The following is a 19,222-nucleotide window of genomic DNA, read 5'->3' on the forward strand; positions in this document are numbered from 1 at the left end:
TGGTTAAGCATCTGGCTCTTAATTGCGGCTCAGGTCATGATCTCAGGGTCCTGGGATCCAGCCCTGCGTCAGGCTCCGGCTTATCGTGAAGTCTGCTTGAGATTCTCTCCCCCGCCTCCCTCTGCCTCTCCGCCTCTCCGCCTGCTCGCAGGTATACTTTCCCCTTCTCTCTCTCTCAAATAAAAAAATCTTAAAAAAAAAAAATCGAACAGGGAAAGAGGAGGATAAAGAGTACTGTGGTTGGGAGGCACAGGGGCTGTTTTACATAGAGTGGTCGGGGGAAAGTCTTCCTGATGAGGTGACAGTTGAAAAGAGGAGATGGATGTCTCTGGAGGAGAAGCTTTCAGGCAGAGAAGAGGAAATGCAAAGGCCTTGATTGGCTTCTGTGGCCAGGAAACTGATTAGTAAAGCAGTTGCCAAAGGGGACTTTATTACCCTTTGTTTCAAGGTGTCAGAAAGTCAGGTCAAAGTTTAAAACTATCTTGATGACCCTAACTAACTTCCCAAATGTAGTTAGAATCAGTTAACTGTGTTCCCAGTAATGCTGAGATATCCGTTTAAAATGAATGTATTGTGGGGCACCTGGCTGGCTCAGTTGGTGGTACATGGGACTCTTGATCTCCGGGTTGTAAGTTCGAGCCCCACATTGGGTGTAGAGTGTAGAGATTACTTAAAAATAAAATCTTAAAGAAAATGAATATATTGTTTCACCTCAGCTCACAAACTGCCTACCAGTACTTTTACACTGGTTCTGTGCCTTTGAGTAAAATCTCAAGATAAGAGCCTTAAAAGCGTACATTGTAGTTGGCGGGAATGCAAACTGGTGCAGCCACTCTGGAAAACGGTATGGAGGTTCCTCAAAAACTTAAAAATAGAGCTACCCTGTGATCCAGCAATTGTAGTACTAGGTATTTACCCAAAGGAAACAAAAATACTAAGTCAAAGGGAAATATCCACCCTGATATTTATAGCCACATTATCACCAACAGCCAGATTATGGAAAGAGCCCAAATGTTTGTTGACTGATGAATGGATAAAGAAGTGTACACACACACACACACACACACACACACACACACACACACACTGGAATATTACTCGGCCATAAAAAAGAATGACATCTTGCCATTTGCAAAGATGTGGCTCGGGCTAGAGAGTATTATGCTAAGTGAAATAAGCCAGGCAAAGAAAGACAAATACCATATGATTTCACTCTTACATGGAATTTAAGAAACAAAACGAAGGAACATGGTGGGGAGAGAGAGGAAAACCAAGAAACAGATGCTTAACTATAGAGCAGCGGGTGTTGTATATAAGTGATGAATCACCAAATTCTACACCTGAAGCTAATATTACACTCTGTTAACTAACAAGAATTTTTTTTTTAAACATCTGATTTTTTTGTTTGCTTTTTATTTTTTTTCTAAGATTTTACTTATTTGGGGTGCCTGGGTGGCACAGCGGTTGAGCGTCTGCCTTCGGCTCAGGGCGTGATCCCGGTGTTGTGGGATCGAGCCCCACATCAGGCTCTTCTGCTATGAGCCTGCTTCTTCCTCTCCCACTCCCCCTGCTTGTGTTCCCTCTCTCGCTGGCTGTCTCTATCTCTGTCGAATGAAGGAATAAATAAAATCTTAAAAAAAAAAGAGTTTACTTATTTATTTGACAGAGAGAGAGCACAAGTAGGCAGAGCAGCAGGCAGAGGGAGAAGCAGGTTCCCCGAGGAGCAGAGACCCCAATATGGGACTCGATCCCAGGATTCTGGGATCATGACGTGAACTGAAGGCAGACGCTTAACCGACTGAGCCACCCAGGCGCCCCTAACTAACAGGAATTTAAATAAAAACTTGGAAAGAAGAGGGGCGCCTGGGTGGTTCAATCGGTTAATCATCTGCCTTTGGCTTAGGTCATGATCCCAGGGTCCTGGGATTGAGTCCCGCATCAGGTTCCCTGCTCAGCAGGGAGTCTGCTTCTCCCTCTGCCCTTCACCCCACTCGTCTGCTCTCTCTCTCTCTCAAAGAAATAAATAAAACCTTTAAAAAAAATTGGAAAGAAGAAAAAATAAACTTCTGTATAGAAGCAAAAAAGTGTACAGTGTTGAGGAGCTTCATGGTGGGGATGGGGTGGGCGGCATCACCGATCCTGTGCCTTTTCAGTGTCTCTACAGGCAGACGTTTCAAGCGTTCTCTGAGATGCTGCAGAGTTTCGTAGTAAAAGATCCACATTTGGAAAATCTTGACACTATTTTTAAGGTAAATAGGATATCAGAGAGAAGGGGAAACTATTTCTATTAACTGGTGAAAGTGGAAGAAGAAAATGTGGAAGGATTAAGTTTTAAGAGATCGTATAAGTTTTAAGAGTAACCCTGGGTGGCACAGTTGGTTAAGTGTCTGACTCTTGATTTCAGCTCAAGTGAAGATCTCAGGGTTGTGAGATCGAGCCCTGTGTTGGACTCCACACTCAGTGGGGATTCTGCTTGAGATTCTCTCCCTCTCCTTCTGCCCCTCCCTGCACCTGCACATACTTCTCTCTCTCTCTCTCTCTCTCTCTACAATAAATAAATATATCTTTAAAAAAAGAAGAGCATAGTAGTTAAGAGTATCAGCCATCAATTTTGCATCAGACTTGGCTTCAAATTCTGACTCTGTGCCATTTATCGGTTATAAATTCAGCGAAGAATGTAATCTCTTTTATTTCTTCACTTTTAAACTGAGATAATAATTATGGTGAGTATTGAATAAATGGCCTACAATAAGTGGTTTAATGGTTGCTATTATTGTTCCTTAAATTCCTATTGCTTACTGTCATAGAAGGGTTTCAGTCAGTGACCAGAGAAGAGAGTCACTTCAAGAGTGAGTAAATAGGCAGGTGCCTACCAGGCAGGATTCAAGGTCGTTAATAACCACCTGTCCCTACCTGTACCCATTCCAACGTATGCCATTCTGTCATTAGAGATTTATTCATTGGAGTGCATTCACTGCAGTTCAATCATCTTATTCTCTTGCCTCTTTTTAAGTTGCAGATATCCCAGAAAGGAATAACCCTTTAAACTATTATTAATCATCTCTGCCTAAGTGTAGAAGGACATTTATCTTTGCTGTGTTCACTGACCTTAACATTATTTCTCATTCCTCTTCTATTTGTACATCAACACTCCAGCCAGATTGGGTTTCTCCCCTTTATCCAGTTGTGCCTTGTACTTTACTGTGTTGGCAGCTTAATTCAAGCTGTTACTTCTACCCAAAATGCCACTTTTTTTGGGGGGGGGGGGGCCACATGGGGCCATGAAATGTCACCTTCTTCATGAAGCTCCTACTTGTGAATGTTATCTTCTCCGGGAATTCTTCCCTGACTGTTACAGGCAGATGCAATTTCTCCATCCTCAGAGTTCTTTAATAGCACGACATTGATTTTCTTTCCTTCCAAAGCAGATTTTAGAAGGCTAGAAACATATAGGAGAATAGGATAAATAATTGAAGAAAGTGGGATGAAGGGAAAACAAGTCTAGAAAATAAGCCTCTGTAGAAACCAGCCCACCTGATTCCAAATCTTTATGCCTTAGTTGCCTTCCCACCACTTTCATTTCCACCCCAAACTGGCTTATCATTTAGGAAGACATTTTCAGATATAGTGGTGACCTGTGGACCTTCTCTGTCCACATTTTGTTCAAAGCAGAATAAAGGTGTTATCCCAAACCTTCCTGGTGAATCATTTAGGTTTCCTTTATTTTTCATAGCAAATGGACCCCTGGTTACAATCAACCAAAGACCATGAGCGGGCACGGGCCACAGCCAGCATGGCTCAAGTTCTAAAGTGCTTATCCAGACATCTCAGCCTGAAGGTAAGCAGCCCTTCAGTCACACAGGATGAAGGATCCAGAGCCATCCTATTACTGCCTATTTCCCCTCCAATTTATGACTCCCCAAACCGGTGATTCAGCTGGTGCCCCATGTAATACCATAGCACTTAGCATTATTCACATGTCGGCCCCTCTAAAATTTGAGCCGTTTAAGGCTAGGTCCTATGTTTATTAATCTTGCCTCCCTGTTGCTTAGCACAAGAGCTGGAACATAACGATATAGTAAAATATTTTCGAATGAATGAATGAATAAATGTGACCTGAAAATATCTGAGGGTCCACAGTGGCTTAGACTCTGTGCAGTGTTGTATGTAAAGTAATAAAGTCCAGCACCAAATGTAAGTAAATCAATTTAAATATTTCCCAGCATCTCACAGAGAGAGGTTCAATGGCTCCTCTTTTTAAATCCTCTCATTTGTCCCTTTCACTCTCTCGCTTCTCAGTTCTTCCGAATGCTTCCCCATCCCTTCTGAAAAGAGTTCCTCAAAACTAAGATCCTCCTTCCTGGATCTGTTCCTTTCTTCGTCTGTGAATCTCTTTCCTCTTTCCTAGTAGATCTTCCAGGCACTAGAGCTTCTTCTGTTCTCCGGCTATCATTTCTCCAATCTGCAAAGTAAGGCCCAGGAATTAGAAGAGAAGTTGGTGGGGTAGGAATTCTAGGTCCTAATGCTAATTTTCCTTAGAGAATTGGTCCTTGATATGAATATTCTAACAGTCATGCTTATTAAAAGGAGGGCATCCTACCAGCTTTCTTATTTCTCCCATTGGAAATACATCCAGACTTTCCACGTCCTTACTGAAGTAAGTTCAGTCCCTCAAACGATGCTACTTCCTTTTTTCTCTCTTTAGTCAATGAAAACAAGTAACTTCTTGGGGCGCCTGGGTGGCACAGCAGTTGGGCGTCTGCCTTCGGCTCAGGGCGTGATCCCAGCGTTATGGGATCGAGCCCCACATCAGGCTCCTCCACTGTGAGCCTGCTTCTTCCTCTCCCACTCCCCCTGCTTGTGTTCCCTCTCTCGCTGGCTGTCTCTATCTCTGTCGAATAAATAAATAAAATCTTTAAAAAAAAAAAAAAGAAAAGAAAACAAGTAACTTCTAGCCATCACTGACTACCCTATTATCTGTCATCACATTGTTCTTCCTTCTACATTCTTCCACCTCTAATGTTGCCTCAGACTAAAGAGTTTCATGTATCTCCCTCTTATACACAATGTCTCCCTAGGCCCTGAAGATCTTCCTTGGAGTTTTCTTCCTAAGGAGAACTGCTAATATAAGGGTGCTAAACCTAGGGGCCATTGGAGTCTGTGAACATCTAGAAAGCTGTAGGCAGAATTTTGTGTGATGTAGTCTTCTGGAGTTTTCTGGAAGGTCCATAGCTTTTCTTAAATCAACTTAATGGAGTTGTTGTTATCATCCGGAGATAGCCAGTGTTCACAATTATATTTATTCCTTCTGAGAGTGTGCACCTTAGTTCCTTCTAGTTTTCCACATGTGGCCAGAGTCATCATCTTGAAACCCATGGCACTCTTTTGCTCCAACGATTTCCAGCTGTTCCTAGATTACGAAGTCTTGTACGATCTGGTTCCTGCCTGCCTCCTTGCACTCCCTCACGTGCTTCAGCGACTCTGGTCTCCTTTCTATTCCTTACCATATAAAGCTCTTCCTGCCTTGTGGCCTTTGTACTTACTACTTCCTCTACTTGGCATGACCTTCCCCAACCCTTCACATAGCTAATTCCTCCTCATTCTTTAGTGCTTAGTTCAAATGCTTGCACCTCAAAAAGGCCTTTGCTTACAAAGAGATCTGGGTTTACATGCTGTCTCATCACTCTCTTTCCTTCCTAGGGCTTCTTAGGATCAGAGGTTATCTTGTTTGATTGTTTCTTTATTGATCTATTGTCTGTTTTTCTCTCAGACCATGTAAATTCTGTTGGTGATTATGCTTGTCCTGTTCGTGCTAACATCCCCAGTGCCCAGGACAGAATATGTCACACAGCAGATTCAATAAATGTGAGTCAGCTCATGTCCCTTCTCTGTTCAGAACTCTCCAAAGGCTTCCCATCTTACACAGAAAAAAATCCAAAATCCTCACAGTATTCTCTAAGTTGCCATACCGTCTACCTCATCTGCCTCTGATTTCTTTTGCTCTTGTTTACTCCAGCCAATCTGACCTACTTGTTCCTCAGAAACACCAAACACACTCCTTTCTCTTTGCTCTTGCTATTCTCTCTGCCTGGAATGCTTGTCTCCCAGATCTCCACATGGCCCAATCCCTCATTTCCACATTAGTGAGGTCTTCCCTCGTTATTCTGAAACAGCAATTCCTGTCTTTTTTCCATGCATTCTTTTTTCACCACGGTATTTATGACCATTTAATATTATAATAAATTTTATTTCTTTGCTATTTTATGTTCCTCCAACTAGGCTATCACCTCCATGACCAGGGATGTTGTCTGTTGTTCACAGCTTGTATCCCCACTGCCAGTCACAGTGCCGCAGCCAGAAGTGTCATTCTCATAACCCATTCCCGGTTCATAAATGACACTCAGTATCTGTTGACGGGATGAATGGTTATATCAGTGAATGGAAGATATCACACAGCTTTGTGTAGGTGTTGCTGTGTTGACTGTAAATTGTGACTGCTGTTCACAGTGTCTCAGTCCATTATTCTAAAGAGCCACGAAGAAATTTCTCTTTGCTTCAAGTCCCAGGAACAGTTGTGCTTCCTCTACATGGGTATTTGCTGCTTATCTGATAGGCAGTGTGACTCGTAGTGTATGGGACATTGTGTGTACCTCCACATTAGCCCTGAGAAAGTTCAGAGCCTGCCATGAGCAAATGATTATGCATTCTGCATGCTAACCAAATTCATAACATTTATCTTTGCTACCTTCATTTTCTAATTTGTCTTTGTTACCTTACTTTTTTTAATTTACTTTTTTCCCTATTTATTTTAAATTATATTTTTTTCCCATAATAAGGCAAAATATCAATAAATAAATTTTTTAAATTGTATTAAATGGTGCATTTCAACTTTGCATCCACCTTTTTCACTTAGCAGACTAGCACATTTTCCCACCTTTTTATAAATTCCTAGGATACTTGATTCCTTTTTTTTTTTTTAAGATTCTATTTATTTATTTGACACAGAGAGAGACAGCCAGCGAGAGAGGGAACAGGAGCAGGGGGAGTGGGAGAGGAAGAAGCAGGCTCCCAGTGGAGGAGCCTGATGCGGGGCCCGATCCCAGGACTCCGGGATCACACCCTGAGCCGAAGGCAGATGCTTAACAACTGAACCATCCCAGGCACCCCAGGATACTTGATTCCTAATGGCTATATACATAGAGTGGTTGTACCATAGTTCTGTTTACTATTGGGTAATTATTTCCAATATGTGGTCTTTAAAAACAGTACTACTCTGAACATCTTTATTTTTTTTCAATTTTTTAAAGATTTTATTTATTTTATTTGAGAGAGAGAGAATGAGTGAGGGAGAGGGAGAAGCAGCCTCCCCGCTAAGCAGAGAACCCTACATGGGGCTCGATCCCAGGATCCTGGATCATGACCTGAGCCAAAGGCAGACACTTAACTGAGTGAGCCATCCCAGGCACCCCAGGATACTTGATTCCTAATGGCTATATTCATAGAGTGGTTGTACCATAGTTCTGTTTACTATTGGGTAATTATTTCCAATATGTGTCTTTAAAAACAGTACTACTATGAACATCTTTTTTTTTTCATTTTTTTAAAAGATTTTATTTATTTATTTGAGAGAGAGAGAGAGAATGAGTGAGGGGAGGGACAGAGGGAGAGGGAGAAGCAGCCTCCCCGCTAAGCAGAGAGCCCTACATGGGGCTCGATCCCAGGACCCTGGATCATGACCTGAGCCAAAGGTAGACACTTAACTGAGTGAGCCTCCCAGGTCCCCCTTTTTTTTTTTCATTTTTATAAAAATGTGTTTTATTTTAAAACAGATCTATTAAAGTAGAAATCACATGTAAAAATACAGATTACTCTGACATGTTAGCAAATAGCTTCTGGCTGGACTTGAGTTTAGAAGTACTCTATGTTTGAGGGTGTCTGGAAGTCACAGCCCAACTGGATCCTATCATCAGCCCTTGTCACCAGTCTGTAAATAATAATTTCACGTAGTTATATTTAGCACTTTTTAACTAGTACAAAATCGAAACATAATCATTTCCTGTACAACACCACTTTAAAATGTTCTTCCTTAAGTCTGAGCAGATAAGGACACTTTATATCATGCTTCTAACATTTGAAAAATCATTTAAAAACAATGTTAATAGAAATAATAGGTTTTAGCTTTTTTGTTCCATTTTGAATGTATGGGAAGGTCATCAATTTAAATAAGAAATTAGTGTTTTATGGGGTTTTTTAAAGTAGAATTTAATCCTTTTAGAATGAACATCTTTATAAAGCTTTTTCATTTTTCGGATTGCCAATTTAAGTGAGACTTTGTCCTATCTAATACCTGATGGACATAGTGTATCTACATACGTTAAATGTTTACCCTAAAGAGATCCAGGGGCTAAATGCGACACTTGCACTTTCCTGAGTAGGGGCTAGATGTGGAATTACTTCTCAAGAACTCAAATCTAAGGCATAAAATGCACTATAGAATGCTAACGGCATTTTTCTTTTTCTTCCTAACTAGCTTCCACTACGATTCCAAAAGCTTGGGCACCTAGTGGCCCTGATGGCACTACTGTGTGGGGACCCAGTGAAGGATGTGGCCGAGGAGGCTGCAGAGGGCACACACTACCTGCTGCATATCACCCTGAGGCTGAAGTGTAAGGCACTACTGAAGGCGGCGAGGCCCCCAGTCAATCCTCTAGCGCCGTGCAAGCACCAGTGCTCCTGGTGCCCTCATTCCCCACCTTCTAGAAGGACTTTTTACGGTACATCATCCACAGGCAGAGAGGAAGCAACACTGACTCAATAATCAAAATCAGAACACTAGATCAGACCCATCAGTGTTGGCCATCTGCATGGCCACGGAGTTGGAGCAGCTAAGCAAGTGGCCCTGTGGACAAACTGGAGTGACTGGTTTGGTCAGAAGTGGAAGAAGTTCTTGCCATCATTTGGGCCTTCATTTATTTCTTTATCCCGCAAATGTTTTCTGAGTGCTTACTCAGGACCTAACAGTAACCAGAACACAAGCGGTCCAATCTTTACATGACACGTAGTCTAGTGGGGAAATCAAACAATCAATGAGTCAACAAATAACTCTGTCATTATAAACAAAGATAAGTCCTAAAGGGGAATCTCAGGGGCCATGAGGAAGAATCCCGTCTAGGTGTGGGGTTCAGAAAAGGCCTCTCTGAAGATAAACTGAAACATAAGAAACATGAGCCAGGTGACCATGTAAGAAGAGCATATTGAGCAGAGGGAACAGAAGGTATGAACTTGAGGAGTTTGAAAAATAGGAAGAGGGCCACTGTGGTCAAGGAATGAATCACTGCCCCCCCTCCCAAGTAAGAGAGACTTTAGAAGATATCTAGCCTAGCGTCCCGCCAGCGTTTGAGTCTCAGTCTGGTCTACCCCCACCAAGTAGTTGTCCTGCCTGGGCTTCTTCATCCCAAGGAAAAGGAAGCTCTGTGTTCCCGAAGTGGCCATCGCATCTCTGGGCAGCTCTGAGTATGAGGAATGTCTACCAAGACGTATAGCCAAGGAAATACAACTGATTATTCATTCAACAAATATTTATGAAGCACTACTGTCCCAGGGGTACCTTGGTGAACAAGACAGATGAAGTCCCTTCCCCCAAAGAGTTTATTTTCCAGTTGGAGACAATATCCTCAACCAAGCACTCAAAGACTCCCCATAAATAAATCTCCAACAAACATGAGTTATAACACAACATGAAAACAAAGCACTGTGAGGGAGTATTGGCAGACTCATTAATCAGCTAAACTAGACACAGAAAGAGTTCTGGTATCAGAATTATCAGACACTGCAAAATTGTATGATTGTTTTATGGGGACCTAAGCTTCATAAGGAAACCCCTCAAAAGTCCTCACCAATGACGGAATGGCTTGGCATGGTTGTACTGCCAAATCATTCAAAAGTTCTGTTCTTACAAAAAGCTCTTTTCTTCTTCTTTCAGCCTTTTTTATATATTGTTTGACAACAGAGGGGGAAAAAATCAGCCTTCAGATTAGCACACATTCCGTCCCCCAGGCGTTTTTATCCAAGTGAGGAAGATAAGAGGAATGGGATCTTAGGATTCACCTCAACCTGGGGATTGACCAGACTTGCAAAATCAAGAAAAAAAAAAATAAGCCAGAAAGCATTAATATTTCATGTTTTCTTCTCAGGTATCAGTTATGACAAGAAAAATCACCCAAGCTTGAGAAGAGCAATGAAAAAGTGTCGAGAACTCCTAGAACTCTACAATATTAAACGGTTCTACAGTTGTCCCTTCAAAATTGCCCAGGTAATCAGAATGACTAAAATTATAAAGACAACTTGAAATGTTGGAGAGAATGGGAAATAACCAGAAGTCTCATACATTTTGTCATGAAAATGTAAATTGGTAAAACGGCTTTGGGGAAAGTTCTTGCAATTTCTTTTCTTTCTTTCTTTCTTTCTTTCTTTCTTTCTTTCTTTCTTTCTTTCTTTCTTTCTTTCTTTCTTTAAGGATTTTATTTATTTATTTGACAGAAAGACAGCCAGCGAGAGAGAAAACACAAGCAGGGGGAGTGGGAGAGGAAGAAGCAGGCTCCCAGCAGAATAGGGAGCCCGATGCGGGGCTCGATCCCAGGACCCTGGGATCACGCCCTGAGCCGAAGGCGGATGCTTAACGACTGAGCCACCCAGGCACCCCAAGTTCTTGCAATCTCTTATAAAACTAAACATATAAGATTGCCCAGAGAATTTGCTCTCTAAACGTTCCATAGTTTGGAGATGAGACACCATGGTTGTGGCTTTTATACACTCTGCCCTATTAGTTTAATGGTTTAGGTCAGCCTGTCAGTGGGCCCAGTATCACTGTTTGGATATCTCCAGACAAGCTCTGCTCCCATTGAGTGCTCTCCTAACCTTAGCCTCTTGCAAGTGTAAACTCTTGTCCAAAAAGAAACTGCTTAAACAAACAAACAAACAAAAACAAAGGACCCAACAAGCCATACACTTTTTAATTAATATATGTATTCATCATTCAACAAATATTTAAGCATCTACTAGGTACCCAGCACTCTGTTTGGGGATGGGGGAAAAAAGATTACTCAAGTAACATCTAAGGTGTCAGGCAGTTTAAATTCTCTGTGCGTCTGTTTCTTCATCTGTACAAAGGATCTGTAAAAATTGGGTTGTACGGGTTTATGGAAAATGCTTTGCTTAGTGCCTGTCATACAGTAAGTGCCCAGTGGATTATACCTGTTATAATCATGTGAAGGACCTCATACACTGCCAAGTACAACGAGAAGCAGAATGAAACATTTTTTTAATATATTGTCTCCAGCCAAGGTATTTTAGGTATGGCTGGGGCCTTTGAGCTATAGAGTACTAAGGCCTTTCCTTTAGTTCTGTTTCTATAAAAGTGTGACTCTTTCTGAGGATCTCAGTAATGAAACCTCTTTCTAAAAATCAGAACTGTAAAAAGTCATGCACAGACCCTCGTGGGCATTTGTGTTGCTTCTAGTTTTTTACTTTCGTAAACAAGACTGAAATAAACAGCCTTGTACATATTTGTATGCCTCTCTGATTAATATAACAAAATAAGATAATATTCCTTATTCAGGGTCTATCACACTAAGTCTCTTGAAAATCCATATTCCCTGAATCATTTCAGGTCTTCGAAGTTTTTCTCAATTCAAATGAGCTCTGCCAGTTTGTAATGACTACATTGGATAGCCTGGAAAATCTGAAACATCCCTGCACCCAGCAGTCAGCAGGAGAATTGCTGGTAACATTGGTGAAAAATGCAGAGTCCCGATTTGAGAAGGTAAAAAGCTCAGTAGCCATTTCCTGGGTTTGAAATATCCACAGAACCTCTCCCCTCCAGCAGCTGTTGAGGTCTCTTCTGCTGCTCCTGTTCAGCAGAGAGTAACAACTGAACAGGCCCAGGGTCCATGGGTTAGTGGACTTCCATTCAACAAGCATGTAATAAACAGCCACCGTGTGTGCAACTAGGGATGGATAGTTTTAAAATCCAAGGTGTGCTCCATATTTTCCAGAACAGCATAGTTTGGGGGGAAGATATAATTAGCACTTATGAGAATGGTAACTTCAATTTAGATCCTCATCCAGATTAATTAAAGGTGTCAAACTTTAAAAAATCAAGGACATAATCCTTGAAGGAGGCAAATTTAGTAAGCTTAAAAGCAACAGATTTTATTAAAATGTATCTAAAGTTGACACAGCAAGAAATAACAATATAATTGTATCATTTAGAAATATGAGAGGAGGGGTGCCTGGGTGGCTCAGTCCGTTAAGCATCGGCCTTCAGCTCAGGTCATGATCCCAGGGTCCTGGGATCAAGCCCAGCGTTGGGCTCCCTGTTCAGCAGGGAGCCTGCTTCTCCCTCTCCTGCTCCCTCTGCTTGTGCCCTTGCGCACGCGCTCTCTCTCTGTCAAATAAGTAAAATCTTTAAAAAAAAGAAATATGAGAGGACATACTGAAAGAGATGAAAAGGATAAAAATAGTAGTCCCTGAAAAGCATACCTTTTCAGGCAGGAGAGAGCCTTGAAATACCACTGGACTTTTTAAATTGATACATGTTGCACTTTTTTTTTTTTTTAAAGATTTTATTTATTTATTTGACAGAGAGAGAGACAGCCAGCGAGAGAGGGAACACAAGCAGGGGGAGTGGGAGAGGAAGAAGCAGGCTCCCAGCAGAGAAGCCTGATGTGGGGCTCGATCCCATAATGCCGGGATCACGCCCTGAGCCGAAGGCAGACGCTTAACCGCTGTGCCACCCAGGCGCCCCTGCACTTTAATAAAAATAAAAATTAATTTTAGGGGAGCCTGGGTGGCACAGCGGTTAAGCGTCTGCCTTCGGCTCAGGGCGTGATCCTGGCGTTCTGGGATCGAGCCCCACATCAGGCTCCTCTGCTAGGAGCCTGCTTCTTCCTCTCCCACTCCCCCTGCTTGTGTTCCCTCTCTCGCTGGCTGTCTCTATCTCTGTCAAATAAATAAAATCTTTAAAAAAAATAAAAATAAATAAAAATTAATTTTAAAATGATGAAAACCCACTTTTTAACCTATTAAAATAGCAAAGATGCAAAAAAAACAATGTGATGAGAACATGGTGAGATGGGCCTTTGTATCAGTTGAGTGCTTTCAGCTATAAAAAAGACCAACTCTGAGAAGCTTACACACAATTTAAGTTTAAAGGATTTATCTCTGGGGCACCTGGCTGGCACAGTAGGTTAAGCGTCTGACTCTTGGTTTCAGCTCAGGTCATGATCTCAGGGTCATGAGATCAGGCCCCACTTCAGGCTCTGCACTCGGCATGGACTCTGCTTAAGGCTCTCTCTCCCTCTCCCCTTCTGCCCCCCCCCAGCCCTGTGCATGCACCTCTTTCTCTCTCTCTCTCAAATAAATAAACCTTTAAAAATAAATAAGGGATTTATCTTCCTGTATAAGAAGTCTGGAAGTATTTTCTAGGACTGGTTCAGCAACTCAGCAATGTTATCAAAGAGCCAGGGGCTCTTCCATCTGCCATGTTGCCCATTCATGTAGTCATGAGGTGGTCATAGCGGTTTCAGACTTTATGAGCAAATCAGGCTGTATCCAGCAGAGAAGAGAGATGTTGCCTTCCTTTTGTCCCTCTAATCAGGGAGAAAAGTGTTTCCCAAAAGCCTCTAGTACATTTTTTTCCCATGTTTCACTGGCCAGAATTGCATCTCATGCCAGCTTAAACCAGCTTCTGGCAACTGGGCATAATGAGGGCCATTTTCTTATAAGGGTGTTGAGGACTGCCTCTCTGAGAAGCTGGCTGACATTTCCACAGAGACTTGAAGCCCTGAGTCTATGAGTGGGCAGAGTAGGTCAAGCAGAAAAATGGACCAAAGCCCAGTGGCTCCTGTTTCCTTTTCCAGAGTATGGTAGACATCTCTGGGTGGAAGGCAAATATGGACTCCTCTGGCATACTCAGAGTCAGAGTGGAAAAAATCCCAACTTCCTTGCAACACTTTTACTAGTTTGGTTTATTATAAAAACAATATATAGTCATCAAGGAGAAATTTAAAAATCTGTAAGCAAAAAAATAAATATCCCGTCAAAGTCACATTATTAATCTCTTTTTACGTTCTTCTAAATTGTTTTTTATATGTATACATACATACAGATCTATTTAAGTAGTTTTTTTTTTAAAGATTTATTTACTGGGGCACCTGGGTGTCTCAGGCAGTTAAGTGTCTGCCTTGGCTTAGGTCATGATCCTAGGGTCCTGGGATCGAGCCCCATGTCGGGCTCCCTGCTCAGCTGGGAATTGGCTTCTCTCTCTCTGTCCCCTCCCCCTGCTTGTGTTCTCTCTCTCGCTGTCTCTCTGTCAAATAAATAAAATCTTTAAAAATTAATAAGTAAATGAATGAATAAATAAATAAAAGATTTATTTGGTCGGGGGAGAGAGAGCAAGAGAGTGGGAGGGGAGGGACAAAGGGAGACTCTTTAGCGGACTCTGGCTGAGCACAGAACCTGACGTGGAGCTCGTTCTCACTACCCATGAGATCATGCCCCATGAGATCACAACCAGAGCCGAAACCAAGAGTGGGACGCTCAACCGACTGCGCCACGCAGGTGCCCCTTAAGTAGTTTTGATAATACTTTTTTAAATATTAAACATTCTTGTCACCCCCAGGACCTTTCAGAAATAGCCACAGTATCCTCAGTAACCGTCATTGTCCCACAGGATTAAGGACTTAGTGATTTGTTTTCCTTCTTCAGGTGCCAGAAATTATGGGAGTTATCTGTGCCCGGCTATCCATAATCAGCCAGCCTAGAGTCCGACAACAAATCATAAATACTGTGAGTTTGTTTATCTCCAGGCCCAAGTACACAGATATTGTGATCAGCCACCTTCTGTGTCATCCAGTACCATATGACAGGTAACAGAATCTGGTACAGCCTCTGAATTAAACGGGTGTGTGACACAGCCCCCGATATTGTGGAACGTGGCTGCTCTCAAAAGTCTAATGATATTCTTGTAGAAGAGGTAAGATGTAGACAGATAACTCCAATATGTCAGAATATAATGCATAAATCTAAGGAAACAGTCCAACAAATCCAGAATGAAGAACATTTTATAAGACAGTTGGATTGAACTCTTCAAAAAAGTTAATGTCATGAAAGAAAAAATGTGCTGGCCCACTATTCTAAATAAAAAGACACTAATGAGGTATAACCAAATGCAATATGTGAACTTGATTGGATCCTGGATGAAAAGAAAAGCTTATTATAAGAAGAAAATTCTGAGAAAATTTAAATATAGACTCTGTAATAGATTATTGAATTAATGTAACTTTCTTAGGTATGAAATGGTAATGTGGTTATACAGAAAAATGTTCTTATTCCTAGGAGATCAATACTGAAGTGATTTAGGGGTAAATATCGTGATGTCTATGATGTACTTGAGAGAGATTTAACCAAAACATAAACACAAAAAAAAATAAAAATGTATCCATAAATAAGAATAAAACATGTAGAAGAACAAACGAGATGGTTTTTTTTAGACTTGTGGCTTTCAGAGTTGGAGACACCCGGAAGTTCCAGGAGATCCCTTCTGGGGAAGGCGGTGAGGCATTAGGAGAAGGTTCTAGACCCCCTTCAACCAGAGCGTCTTCTCTCTCATTTTTCTTTTTTTAAATGGAAGCTGTACACCCAGCGTGGGGCTCCAACTCATGACCCCAGGATTGAGTTACATGCTCTACCGACAGCCAACCAGAGGCCCCAGAGTAGCATCTCTTTTTGTCTGCTTTATATATTGTGATTCTGGGTAGTTATTGTTTTTGAAGAAAAGATTTCTTAGCTTTAAACTGTTTGAAAACCACTTTCAGTGACTGGTTCTCACAGTGTCTTGGTATAGGGCTGATTTTTTGGCTGGTGTTCTTTTTGCTGATTTTGATTGGTTTAAGCTGAACTTAAGACACTCTACCACTAAATCAAATAAAGGAAGATTTTTACCCATTCAAAGAAAAAAATGAATTCATATATAGTTATTTTTTAAATATTCTTTTGGGGCACCTGGCTGACTCACTCGGTAGAGCATGGGACTCTTGATCTCAGGGCTGTAAGTTCAAGCCCCACATTGGGTGAAGAGATTACCTAAAAGTAAAATCTTTAAAATAAATTAATTAACTAAAATAAAATAGAATATTCTTTTATATATTTCTCTAATATGTTATTGTTAAATCTTTACTACTTGCTTCAGCTTATCTACACTAGATCCTTATAGGAAACATAAGATTTAATACAAAATATTAAATATACTTAGTTATTTTAAAGTGTAACTTTAGCATTATTTTATTGTTTGTATTTGTTCTAGCTCTTGGATGAATTTGAGAACCTACTGCTTTAGATCATATGAGAATTGTGGAATCTGCTGGAAATGAAAATGGCGTAGTCAGGAAACTTCATTCTTATTATATTTTTGATTATTTACCTGAAGTCTCTTAGTTGGTTTACATGTAGATTGGGGTGATCGTTTTTAGGAGTCTGTTCAAAGCATCTGCTATGTGCAAAGTACTCTTTATCTGGGGGAAATAAGGGACAGGACACGGACTCTGCCCTCGAACAGCACAGAGTTTGGGAGCAGACAGAGACAAATAAGAGGATTCCAAATCAAAATAAGAGAGTTCGGTGGAAGCTCAGAGGATGTGACTTAACTAGATGAAAGATTGGGGAGGGATTTCTAAAAGAAGGGCTGCCCCAGGCTGGGTATTTAGTATAAATTAGCTAAGTAGAAGGTGGGACAGGGCAGTGGAAAAGGCATTCCAGACAGAAGGAATGACAAAACGAAACACAAGGAAGGTATGAAACAGCTTGATGAATGCCCATTCCCAAAGGGGTGATGGGCAAGCAAAAACCATGTCACAGCTACAGGATCAGTATCACTGGAGCTGAAACCTGTTCCGTATTTTTAGCACACTCTCCAGATGATTTTTTTCACACTAAAATATCTAAACCATTGCCTTATAGGCTAACGTGTGTTTTCACACTAAAATATCTAAACCATTGCCTTATAGGCTAACGTGTGTTTTCCTAACTCAGATGCATTCCCAGCACACTTAAAACTGTGCAGCAGACCAAAAGCACTTTGGAAACACTTCTTTCACAATAAATAGCTTTTCAAATTACTTCATTTACTCCCTCAGGAATTCAGAGAAAAAAAAAAAACGCTACATATAGGAATTTCTTAATTTCATCCCAAGAATGAATGTTCATTTTTCTTTAGTCTACTTCACCAGCTATGAGACTTTTCAGCATTTCACATTGCCTTTCTGGCCTTCCCTTTAGGAGTCCTTTAGGACCTTCTTACTTTGTTTTATTCACAGATCAGAATTGTCAGAGTAGGGAGGAAAACGTTAGAATAAGTCCTGAAGCCTCTCAATTTTTAGAGTGATTCTGATACATACACAACTGGAAGACCACCCTTGCTCTACACAAAGATCCCTAGGAAGATTCTGAAAATAAGAATGGATTAAAACCATGAGTAACTCCCATTCTTCCCCCCATAATGCTCCTCTGCAGTGTTTATATAACTCTCAGGCCCTACCTTTGAGTCAACAATAGAAGAAAGTTCTTACACACTGTCTTTCTTATAGAAGAGATCTCTTTTGGGCACCTGGGTGGCTCAGTTGTTTAAGTGTCTACCTTTGGCTCAGGTCATGATCCCAGGGTCCTGGGATCAAGTCCCACATCAGGCTCCTTGCTCAGCGGAGAGCCTGCTTCTCCCTCTGCCTGCCATTCCCCCTGCTTGTGCATACTCTCTCTCTTTTAAGATTTTATTTATTTATTTATTTGAGTGAGAGGGAGAGAGAGAGAGAGAGAGAGCTAGAGAGCACAAGCAGGGCCAGGGCAGAGGGAGACACAGACTCCTCACTGAGCCGGGAGCCAGACATGAGGCTCGATCCCAGGACACTGGGATCATGACCCAAGCCAAAGGCAGACACTCAACTGCTGAGCCACCCAGGTCCCCACCCCACCCGACAAATCAATAAAATCTTTAAAAAAACAAAAACAAGGGGCGCCTGGGTGGCGCAGTCGTTAAGCATCTGCCTTCAGCTCAGGGCGTGATCCCGGCGTTCCGGGATCGAGCCCCACATCAGGCTCTTCCGCTGGAAGCCTGCTTCTTCCTCTCCCACTCCCTCTGCTTGTGTTCTCTCTTGCTGTCTGTCTGTCTCTGTCAAATAAATAAATAAAATCTTTAAAAAAAAAGAAAAAAAATGGCTAACATTATAAAAAAATAATAAAAATTTAAAAAATAAATAAAAAAGCAAAAACAAAAACAAAAAACCTAAGAGTAATTGTAATGAAATCAAATAGTCTTTTGATACCCTGAGGAACTGAGCAGAGAAGAAAACCAGCGATAGATTGGATTCCAGATTCTAGGAGGGTTGTGGTCGTGGTGGGCTTAGGATAAGCCATTCTCCTAAACCCTCCTGTTCTTTGGTATTTCTAGGCATCTGGCTGAGTTGTGGAGAACTCTGGAGGTGGAACTGTCCAGCACCACCTGGATTCTGTGGAGACTTCTGAGGAAGCTGCAGAAATGCCATAATGCACCCACCCAGGAGAAGATGGCCTATGTGGCTGTTGCTGTAAGGCAGTGAGCTTTGCCCCTCCCAACTTCACAACATACTCCCTCTCTCGGGATGACTGGTCCTACACTCCATCTGGAGAGTGTCTCTCTTCATCCCTCTCAAAGTTTGCTTCTGTCATCCATTTATGAATCTATAATGTCTCTACCAAGGGATTGACATGGAGGGGGCTCAGGAGACTGAAGGAATCAATATGGTTTAATGAAGTTTGTTTGGTTTAATCGATGTGGTTAAATGTTCCCTTATCCTTTAAAAACTATCTATCATCTGGGGCACCTGGGTGGCTCAGTTGGTAAACTGTCTGGCTGTTGATCTCAGCTCAGGTCTTATCTCAGGGTTGTGAATTCAAGCCCCACACTGGCCTCCACCTCAGGCATGGAGCCTACTTTAAAATAAAATAAAATATATGATTCATCATAGTTAAAGAGCAATACACAACTCGTAAAGAAATAAATCAAATAATACAGAAGAATATGACATAGAAGGAAAAGGTCCTCCTTGAGCAGAGGCTGGCAGACTTTTTCTGTGAAGGACCAGAACACAAATATTTTAGTTTTTCAGGCCCCATATAGTCTCCATAACATATT

The 19,222-nt window shown here is 41.5% G+C and overlaps 1 protein-coding gene across 9 annotated transcripts in view; it reads left to right on the forward strand.

Moving 5' to 3' along the window:
• MROH8 (maestro heat like repeat family member 8) overlaps positions 1-19,222 on the forward strand; it is a 54,347-nt gene that overhangs the window by 16,759 nt on the left and 18,366 nt on the right. For 5 of the 9 annotated variants that reach the window (XR_015720917.1, XR_015720916.1, XM_087853598.1 and 2 more), the window contains exons 7-13: positions 2,154-2,249; positions 3,734-3,838; positions 8,531-8,774; positions 10,194-10,312; positions 11,669-11,821; positions 14,767-14,927; positions 18,500-18,635. Coding sequence is in view for 7 of the 9 variants with exons in the window: in XM_087853598.1 (XP_087709724.1) it covers positions 2,154-2,249; positions 3,734-3,838; positions 8,531-8,774; positions 10,194-10,312; positions 11,669-11,821; positions 14,767-14,927; positions 18,500-18,635 (1,014 nt within the window). In the remaining 2 variants the exon portion in view is untranslated. The remainder of the gene's footprint in view (positions 1-2,153; positions 2,250-3,733; positions 3,839-8,530; positions 8,775-10,193; positions 10,313-11,668; positions 11,822-14,766; positions 14,928-18,499; positions 18,636-19,222) is intronic. The other 4 variants (XM_045804568.2, XM_087853600.1, XM_087853597.1 and 1 more) reach the window with 4 other exon arrangements.

This window comes from Ursus americanus, chromosome 22 (genome assembly GCF_024610735.1).
Source record: "Ursus americanus isolate L20-20 chromosome 22, mUrsAme1.1.p, whole genome shotgun sequence".
Lineage (NCBI taxonomy): Eukaryota > Metazoa > Chordata > Mammalia > Carnivora > Ursidae > Ursus > Ursus americanus.